General features: G+C 37.5%; 1 protein-coding gene across 2 annotated transcripts in view; it reads right to left on the bottom strand.

The window, feature by feature from the left end:
- Positions 1-1,866: 1,866 nt before the first annotated feature.
- PNPLA8 (patatin like phospholipase domain containing 8) overlaps positions 1,867-11,102 on the bottom strand; it is a 52,727-nt gene continuing 43,491 nt past the window's right edge. For both annotated transcript variants that reach the window (XM_065883952.1, XM_065883953.1), the window contains exons 8-9: positions 8,022-8,217; positions 1,867-2,141 (exon numbers count right to left, since the gene is read on the bottom strand). In XM_065883952.1, coding sequence (XP_065740024.1) covers positions 1,867-2,141; positions 8,022-8,217 — 471 coding nt within the window. The remainder of the gene's footprint in view (positions 2,142-8,021; positions 8,218-11,102) is intronic.

Here is an 11,102-nt window from a genome sequence, read left to right as displayed (position 1 = left end):
TTCTCTTGTTGCGGAGCACAGGCTCTAGGCGCACAGGCTTCAGTAGCTGTGGCGCTCAGGCTCAGTAGTTGTGGCTCACGGGCTCTAGAGCGCAGGCTCAGTAGTTGTGGCTCATGGGCTTACTTGCTCCGCAGCATGTGGGATCTTCCTGGACCAGGGCTCGAACCCATGTCCCGTGTTGGCAGGTGGATTCTTAACCACTGCGCCACCAGGGAAGTCCCGGTGCTATTTTTAATAAACAATAACATCAGCAGCAAGAACAGAACTGAACTACTACCACCACAGCATTTATTACAGAAATAAGAACTGAAATACCCCAAAAGGACTGAGCTACAAAATAATTTTTATTTTCTATGTTTAAAATAACTGATAAGTTGGATAATTTATTACATTTTCTCTTTAAAACATACAATTCTTTGCTTTTTTGAAAAGAGCAGATATTTTACCTGTGTAGGACCGAAAACTCATTTTCACACTTTTTCCTATCTTTTGCTTGTACATTTGCAGAATTTACTTTTCAGTTGCCGTAAGAGGAAATAAAATTTTAGAGGCAGCTCTTCCCATTTTACAAATAAAATATCTGAAGGCCAGGGAGGCTGTCCACCCTCCTCCAGGTCACAAAGAGAAGGGCTCTGCATCGGAGCCCAAGCTGCACCCAGACACTCAGCTCCCCCAGCATCTGTGAACCACGCCTCACTGCCTCTTCGCATCAGTGTTGCAAAGACACAATATGACAATCCCCGTAAGGGGTTTAGCTCTAGTTTACATGTACAAAGCAAAGGACACTCACCTTTTTTCATTTCTCTTCACAAATCTAAACATGGTGAAAGATTTACATGGCAGATAGATAACACAACAAGGATGAATCTGATTAGCATAAACAATGATTCGGGTTGGTGTATATGTTGTTAACCTCTGTGAAGTCCAGATGGTTAAAGGAGTTAAGGTAAAACAAGCCTGACATTTTTTTAAAGCATACTGTTGACAGGTATATTCAAATGCTACAAAGAGAAGAAGGGCTACATTATGAACAATAAATAATTTAAAAATGACATTAGCCTTTTAACATAGACTATTTCAATAGTTTATTTTTGTTAATGATGGGGTATTTTCTCAGTAAATTCAAATAATTACTTTCATAACAGTGAATGCTAAGCTAGAGCTAGAAAAGTTAACATACAGCATTACCTTGAAATTTCAGGGGGAAAAAGTGGTTGATTGGAACTTCACCTATCTTTCGGAACCAAACAATGTTGAAATAAACACATTTGGAATAGAAAACTGTATCTAGCTCTTTCATATTTCAAATGTAGAAGTCCTCTGATAGAGAGAATCCCATTTTTTCTGTATCTGTTTAGATGATATGACAATAGAAGGCAACATGTGGAATGCAGAATGTAGCTAGTGAAAACCTAAGTGATGTTTAAAGAGATGAATTATTTTAAGAAGAAATTAGCTTTCCACATGAAAGAAAATCAATGATCAAATAAATTTAACATGATTATGGTGACTAAAGTAAAAATACCAAGTATAATATGACAGCTTTCAGTCCTTGTTTGGCACATATATTAATAAATTTTCAAACATCGAAAAATACAACACCAATATGTACTAAAACCAACTGGCACAGTGAGATTCCTAACACGTGGTTAATTATTAACATCATAAAAACCTAATTCCCAGATGAATTCTGTAACCACGCACACCCTCTCTGTACTGTGCAAGCTGGTCCGAACACTGTCTTTTCAGGATTCCCCAGAATTCTAAGCATTTCAAAGGTAGTCATGCTGAACCCCACAATTCCTTATTGAATTCTATGGATCTTCTGAACAGGCCTTCAGTTAGGAGGCTATATGCACACACTCATCACAATTTTGAAAAGAATGGAAGGCCTTCATACATGTCAGTTTTTAGTTTTATCCAATCATTAATTTTCTGCAGAGTTGTTTTTTCTTGACTTAATATTTTTGCAAGTTTTTTCATTTTTTCTTCATTTCTTTCTATGTACTTCAACCCCTCCAACTGCAGCTGATCCAGCTTTTCATTTCGACTTTCATCTAGAGGTATGTTTTCACAAATAACAGGATTAAATCTAAAATAGGTGTCAGGAGGTAACAGACCATCAAGCATTACATGGACTTCTGTTAAAACAAACAGAGGATAGGGTGAATTAAAAAATCGAGTTATTCTGCAATGATCTAATTTTACATTATTTACAATTATCCAATTTTAGGCAAATTACAAAGCCTTGCTTACTTCCACACTCCAGCTAAATAACAGCAGGAGTAAAGAATCCATAATATTGAATATAACTATGAAATGAAATTCATCTCCCAAAATACGCCATATAATTCTGATAAATTAGGACCCCTGCTTCAGGACTCTCTTCTCTGTTTTCGGTCACACTGTTAGCCACTGCTGAAATGCCTTTCCAACATTCCTTTTTTGTTTTTTAATTTCTTTTATTTATTTTTTTTTTGTGGTACGTGGGCCTCTCACTTTTGTGGCCTCTCCCGTTGTGGAGCACAGGCTCCGGATGTGCAGGCTCAGAGGCCATGACTCACGGGCCCAGCCGCTCCGCGGCATGTGGGATCTTCCTGGACCGGGGCACGAAGCCGTGTCCCCTGCATCGGCAGGCATACTCTCAACCACTGCGCCACCAGGGAAGCCCTAATTTCTTTTTTTATAAATAATTTTTATGGGAGTACATGTTTTTTAATTTCTTGAGATCATCTTTATTGAGGTATAATTTACATACAATAAGATTTGCCGATTTTAAGTGTCTAAATTGACGGGTTTTGACAAACATATACACTGTTACCACCGCAACAGTCATGACATAGAACATTTTCTGTCATCCCAAAAGCTTCTTCGTGCCTTTTTATGGTTGGTCCTCCCTTACCCTTTGCCTTTTCTAGAATTTCATATAAACAGAATCATAAATATATATAGCGCTTCTGGGTCTGGTTAGCTTCTTTTACCCAGCAAAATGCTTCTGAAATACATGTTGCAGCATGGATCAATAGTTCCTTCCTTTTTATTGCTAAGTAGTAATCCACTGTACGGATATAACACAATTTGTTCTCTCCGGTCTGGTTCTCTTCTGTTTTTAGCTATTAGAAATAATCCTAAATCATTTTGTAGATATATGGTTCCATTTCTTTTGGGTAAATACTCAGAGATGAAATTTCTCATTCATATGGTAAAAGTTTATTTATCTTATTAAGAACCACAACACTGTTTTCCAAATGGTTGTATCATTCTGCACGCCAACCACTAGGATATCTTAGTTCCCACTGTTCCACATCTTTGCCAAGACTTGGTACTGTCTGTCTTAATTTTAATCATTTCAGAGGATGTGTACTGGGATCTTGTGGTTTTAATTTTCATTTCCCTAAGGACTAATAATGTTGAAAAGTCTTCCATGTACTTATTAGTCAACTGTACATCTTCTTCAGTGAAGCGTCTGTTCAAATAGACGCTTGGCCATTTTTTTTCCCATGAATTTTTGTTTTCATCTCTGTATATTCCTTATATTATACAATGTAAGCATTTTCTATATATATTGCGTCTGATCATACATTTGGTTCTGAAGATGGATCAAACATATATTTTACTAATATTTTATTTCAGTCTATAGCTTGTCTTCATTTTATTAAAAGTGTCTTTTGAAGAACAAAATTATAACTTGATGAAGTCTAATTTATCTGTTTTTCCTGTTATGTCCACATTTATTGTGTCCTATCAAAGACTCTTTACTTAACCCAAGGTCATTAAGACTTTCTCCAGGGTATTCTAGAGGATTTGCAGTTTTAACTCTTGTATTTAGGTCTGTGATCCAGTTCCAGTTAGGTTCTGTGTATGATGTGAAGGGTCAAGGTTCAATTTTTAAAATACAGTTATCTAACTGTCCCAGTACTATTTGTTGAAAAGATTATCCTTTCCTCATTGAATTGCCTTTGTCAAAAATCTTTTGAGCATACATGTCTGGATCAATTTCTGTACTATTAGGTATCACTGATCTTCTGTCTGTCTTTATGCAAATACCACCCTTGCTTACTGTAGTCTTATAGTCTTGAAATCAGGGGGTCTAAGTCCTCCAATTTTGTTTTTTTTTTTCAAAATTGTTTTGGTTATTCTAGGTCCTTCCCATATTCATATAGATTTTATAGTCATCTTGTTAATCCCCACTCCAGAAAAAGTCCGTTTTCATTTATATAGCAGTTGCATGAAGTCCACAGATCAATCTGTGGTCTGCCACCATAACAATACCGAGATTTTCAATTCATGAGCACGGTACTGATGTATCGATTTATTTAGGCCTTCTTTAATTTCTCTCTGTAGTGTTTTGTAGTTTCTCCTGCTCAGATCTTGCATATAATTTGTTAAATCGTTTCTTAAGTATTTAATATTTTGATGCTATTATAAATAATATCTATCTGTGTATCTATTTAATTTCAATTTCTGATTGTCCATTGCTAGTATGCAGAAATACAATTCATTTTTATTGACCTTATATTCTTCAACTTTGCTAAACTCACTTATTAGTTCTAGTAGATTTTTATAGATTCCTTAGGATTGTCAGCATAGACGACTAGGTTGTCTATAAACATTTACTTTCCCTTTCTAATCTATATGCTTTTTATTTCCTTTTATTGCCTTACTGCACAGAAAAGGACCTGCAGTACAACACTAGCTGGAAGCGAGGAGAAACGTCTTACTCTGCTCTTCATCTTAAGTAGAAAGGATTTGGTCTTTCACCACTAAACACGATGCCACCTCTAGCTTTTTCATAGAGGCCCTTTATCAGACTGAGGAAGTTCCCTCCTGTTCCTAGTCTGCTGAAAGTTTTTCTCATGAATAGCTGATGAACTTTACTAAATGCCCTTTCTGCACCTATTGAGATTATCATAAATTTTTCCTTTTTTTGTCTGTTCATACAGTGAATTATATCGATTTTTTTGAACGTTAAGCCAAACCCATATTCCTGAGATGTACCCTATTGGATTATGCTGTATTCTCCTTTTTATATACTGCTGAATTCAATTTATTAGTACATTTTAAGGACTTCTGCATACATATTAACAGGGAATATTAATTGGTATTTTAATATTTTTAATAATGTTTTGGCCAGGTTTAGGTGTCAGGGTAATGCTGGCTTTAGGAAATGAGCTGGTAAGTATTTATTCTTCTTCTCTTTTCTCCATGTTTTTGTACAGAATTGCTGTTAATCTTATCAACTGTATTTTTCATTTCACACATTACATTTTTCACTTCTACAGATTTGATTTGGGTCCTTTCTATATCATCCATTTCTCTCCTCATCATTTCAAATCTTCCTCTATCTCACTGAACATGGAGTATACTTAGAATAGCTATTGTAACATCCTCTGTCTGCCAATCTTCTCATATGTTTCATATCTAGGTCTGTTCTCACTGATCGGATTTTCTCCTGGTTAAATGTATCTTTTCATGCTTCTTTGTATGCCTGGTAATTTTTTAATTGCATGCCAAACATTGTGAATCTTATATTTTTGTGTGCTGGAATTTGTTGCATTCCTTTAAATATTGCTGGCTTTTATTCCAACAGTGGATGCTGTTAACTGGAACTCAATTTGATCTTTTTGAGAATTGCTTTGAAGCTGTGTTAGGGTGGACCCAGAGCAGCCTTCAGTCTAGAACTAATCTGATGTCACTACTGAGACAATACCCTTCTGAGGACTCCACTGCACATCCCACACATTACAAGGTCTTTCTAATTTAGGTGATGGAAATCTGAGCTGCCTGGTCCCGTGTGAGCCCCAAGCGTTGCTTTATTTAATCCTTTCTGGGGTAATCTGCCTTGGGTACTTTCCTCACATGCTTGCACACAACACAGATCAGTACTCAAGGGGACTCCTCTGCACAGCTCTAGAGCACTCTCTCTATGAAGCTGCCTTCTCTGTAGTATTTTGCCCCCAAATTCTAATTTCCTTGGCCTCTTTGAATCCCAAACTCTGTTTTCTGAGAGCCTGGGACTGTCCTGCTTGAGTTCCCCACTCCTCATGCTATCACCTAGAAACAAGCTGGGCAATCACGTGATTACTTCATTTATTTTCCTTCTCTCAGGAATCAGTGACCTTGCCATCTGTCATCTAATGTCTGAAAACCATTGCTCTGTACAGTTTTCTAATGATTTAAGGTAGGAGGAAATATATGGCTCCTATTATTCCATCATGGCCAGAAGTTTAAGTCTGAACCCTCTTTTAAAATGTCCAAACCCTAACTATCTTTTAAGACCCATATCAAGTCTAATTTGCTTCTTGTAAATTGTCTACAGCAATCTAGTTTAGTTTTCTCATAGGCTTAACCGTCTACATCTATTCACTGTTTATTTGGCAACTGATAATATATTAGATTGAACCAAATGACACTGCTGTTTCTATACATCGATAACCATCTAGTATCAGCAATTACATGTTTCACTCTTAATTCATTAACTAGAGTGCAAGTGAATGAAAGCAGCATTTCATATTTCCTGAAAATTTCAAATGAGCCCATCACATGGTTTGCACAAGGTATACATGTAAGTATTATGAGACTGGGTGATCAAAGCTATTTTTTTCTAAGAAGACTGCTTACGGTAAGAATATTTTATTGATTTGACAACAAAATTTCAGATAGTGAAAAGTCCAGAATGTCACCTTTTCTTGGGTTATCATTTAATAGATAAACATCCTTAGTGGGGAGTTTAAGAGCCTCATGTAGGCTAATGACTCAGTCAGTAACATGATAATATAGAAAGAATGAGATTCAGAAGCAAGGGGCTGTTAACTGGGAACAATAACTTGTACAAATTTAATAACAGATTTCACATAGGACTGAAAAATAATATAGTAAAATAAGGAGATCTAGACCTCAAGGCCCAAACTAGAAAGTCAACAAGTACTGACTGCCTACTATGTGCCAGGCATTGCAGTCCACACAGTGAACAGGAGAAGTTCCTGCTTACATCCTGGTGGGCTACAGAGACCATAGCAATTCAACAAGCAAACATGTAATATATTGGGTTGGCCAAAAAGTTTGTTCGGGTTTTTCATACCGCCTTACTGGAAAACCCGAATGAACTTTTTGGCTAAACCAATACATCCATAATGAGATAAATGCTCTAAGAAGGAAAAAAAAGAAAGAAAGAAGCAGGATAAGGGGTTACAGTGAGTGAGATGGTGACGGGTTTAGAAAGTGATCAGAAAAGGCTCTCTGGGGAAGTGATACCTGAACAGAGACCTGAGTGAAGTGAGGGTGGGAATCAAGCATGTATCTGGGGGAAGGCCTTACAAAGAGAAGACAACAATTCCCTGAGGTAGGAGCCTCCCTAGCAAGTTTGAGAAACAGCAAGAGTTATAGTGTAGCTGGACACACTTTATACAGGAGACACGTCTTGAGAGAGGGGGAAGATGCAAAGGCCAGGTCCTTCCAGCGCCTGGTGAATTTCAGTGAATGAGGCTTTTGGATTTTGTTCTGTGATGGGAAGCCTAGATGGTTTTGAGCCGGGTAAAGTGTGATTTAATTTAGATTTTAAAAGGACCACTTGGGCCTTTATATGAACACTAGATTATGGAGGCAGCCAGAGTGGAAGTAAGGACTTATTCCAGTTTGCTGCCACATTTCTAAATAATCGAAATTCCGTAAGTACTCTGATTCTCTCCCTGTTACCATGTGTTTATCTAAACCAACCTGACACCTTTCCTTTTCCCTGTTTCTTAAGAGTCTCCACAAGCCTTTGTGCTATTCCTGCTTCAGCTACTTCTCCAGCTGTAAGGAGGCCAAGGTAGCTCTAGCTCCCACATGGAGAAATCACTACTGCAGGGTTACTGGGAAGAAATGAGTGAAGACAAAGAGAAACGACAAACACCTGCTCCCATGTGCTTCCTAAGCCTACAACAGAGACATAACAACATACTCTTTGCAGTGAGCATCAGCATATTCTATCAGAAACTGAATTCTAGAAGTACGTTAAGGCAGCAAATAAACAGACTAACCTTCTGTGTCTGTAGCACTGTTGATAACGTTAGACAGTTTGGTTTTCAGGCTCGTGTGTGTCGCGGTGTTTCTCACGTCACTCTCATAACGTCCAGTGCCCAAGGATACTATGCACTCTAATGGGACGTCTGGCCAAAGACATTTACACTCGTGTATTGCTAACGCTGAAGGGTTATTCAGGAGCAAACCTCCATCCTGCAAAACATAAGTCAAGCAAATACAGGACAGAACTCTTCAAAGTGAAATTCTCTTTTACAAATATGAAAACAAATTATATTTTCAACAGTTTGAAATTTACTCACCAGGAAAGCTGAACTATGTTATAAACTGAACAAATTATTTAAAAACAAGAGATTCCTTTCAAGTGAATTTATTTTATATACTACAGGTGCAAAAGAAGTCATGTGAAAACTCACTGGCCTCACTGGCTTTACGAAACTTTCCTTTCCTGTTACAAAATTCTCTGAACTTCTTCTTGGATTGCTCTGTATATTTTGCTCAAAACTACTGAAATGAACTGAATTAGTTTTTTAAGATTTTTATCCTTGTTTAGTGGTTAATATAGATTCTGTATAAAATCTAACAAAAGAATTGTGGTTCTACCAAACAAACAAGACCAGTTCTTTCACAAGTCTAATATAACCAAATTTATTAATTTAAGTTGAAATTTTATTAACAATACAATTTCAAAGTACCAAATTCATTTACTGCAGATATAACCTAAACAAAGCAGGCAACTTTATAGTTCTAAGCATTTATCAATGCTTCAAAATAAGCACTGATTTCGAAGACTCCACAGGCAAGAAGGGTAAAATATGCTGATAGAGTGCTATAAGAATGTAGCAGAATAAAAGGATGTAACCAAAGACAAATATCATATGATACTGCTTATATGTGGAATCTTAAAAAAAAAAGATACAAATGAACTTATTGACAAAACAGAAATAGACCCACAGACACAGAAAACAAACTTACGGTTACCAAAGAGGAAAGGGGAGGGGGGAAGAACAAATTAGGAGGTTGGAATTAACATATACACACCACTATATATAAAATAGATAAACAACAAGAACGTACTGTATAGCACAAGGAACTGTACTCAGTATTCTGTAATAACCTATATGGGAAAAGAATCTGAAAAAGAATAGATTTATATAAAAATGTATAACTGAATCACTTTGCTGTATACCTGAAACTAACAAGACATTGTAAATCAACTATACTTCAATTTAAAAAAATTTCAAAAAAAAAGTATATTAACTAGTCTCACATTCCTGGGATAAACCTCACTTGGTATTAGTATATTCATTCAATTTTGAAAAGCTATAAACTGTTAGAAATTATTCCTTCTAATAAGCCCAAATCTCCCTCCCTGTAACCTGTACCTACTAATTCTAGACTTGTATTTTGAAGCTACGTGAAATTCAATATCTTGTAATCCTACGGTCTGGCCATTCATGAATTACTTGCAGTTTTCAGGAGTCACATTCTCTTGACTTCAGGGCTCTGCACATGCTGTCAACTCAAAATTCTCCTTCCCCAGCCCCCTTCTTTGCTCAGCTCCCACTTATTCTTCAAAACATGGTCCAAGAGTCATTATTCCCGCAAGAACCTAACTGAAATAATCCTAACATACTTAGTAGAAAACAATCCATTTCTACTGGAAGATAAGACAATGCTGAATTCCATACCAGTACATTAAAAAAGAATTTTGAAAAAACACGCTTTCCACAAGAATGGGAAGAGAAATACAACCTTAAATTGTCATGCAGTATTGCAGTACATATTTTAAATGAAGGCACCTTTATTATAGTAATTCAAAGAGGCCAAAAAGCATGTAGTGACCATAATTTTGGGGACCACTATCCTTGTGTGTGCTGAGTTTGACAGCAGATGAACTGAGACTATATCTGCTGGAACCGATCACCCGCTTGCCTCAAAGAACAAGTAGGAACTAAATTCACATGTCATTTGAAACTCCACGTGCCTTGTTACTGTAATGGCATTTAATTCTCTGAGCTTCCTGGCCACCGACACAGTCCAATACTCCTTCCCCGCATCCTAAACCCTTCCACTGTGCTCTGTGGAATTGTTAGAACTCCCAACGTAGTCTCACCTACTTCTGAAAGTGCTCTCTTCTTCTTCTTCTTCTTTTTTTTTTTTTGGCGGTACAAAGGCCTCTCACTGCTGTGGCCTCTCCCGCTGCGGAGCACAGGCTCTGGACGCGCAGGCTCAGCGGCCATGGCTCACGGGCCCAGCTGCTCCGCGGCATGTGGGATCCTCCCGGACCGGGGCACGAACCCGCGTCCCCTGCATCGGCAGGCGGACTCCCAACCACTGCGCCACCAGAGAAGCCCCTCTCTTCTTTGACTTAGCAGAAACGCAGCTCTTCCCCGACATTATTTCCCAGGAGGTGTTGATTCTTTCATATCTCAGTGGCTAGGAGGAGGGATGATGTCTTACTTGTTTTAGCATCCCTTCCAGACCATTATTAGTCCTAATCCACTTGGGAAATTCATGCTCTTTAAAAGCTCCGCTATTCAGCCAAGCCACCACTTCCTTATCACTGTTGTCACCTAGCAACCTCCCCAGTCAACTAGTTAAGTCAGCACCTGGCTCACAGACTTTCTATCTATCCCATGTAGAAAGGGGTGGAAATTCTTTTTACTACCCCGTGTGACTTCACATCTTTGTAACACCTTGGACTCTCAGTTCTCAATTTTATCTTAAAAAAATATTCTTTTATCTACTCTCCAAGATCACACATTAGCTCTTGTTATCAAAATAAATGGAATCATGCAGTATGTGGTTTTGGGGTCTGGGTTCTTTCACCTAGAATAATGCTTTGTGAGATCCATCCATGTCATTGTATATGTCAGTAATTAATTCCTTTTTACTGCTGAGGAATATTTCATTATTCAGATGTATCACAGTTTGTTTATCCATTCAGCAGTTGAAGGGAACTATTTTTAAATTTAGCTATCTATATATCTGTCGAAAGTCATGAATTGGCTAGGCATTTGTATTATTCAACTGCAAAAATCTACTTGGACTCATTAAATGTGGATAGTAATAAGTTA

This window comes from Phocoena phocoena, chromosome 9, assembly GCF_963924675.1.
Source record: "Phocoena phocoena chromosome 9, mPhoPho1.1, whole genome shotgun sequence".
NCBI classification, from domain to species: domain Eukaryota; kingdom Metazoa; phylum Chordata; class Mammalia; order Artiodactyla; family Phocoenidae; genus Phocoena; species Phocoena phocoena.
This window is presented reverse-complemented; position numbering and strand designations above follow the sequence as displayed.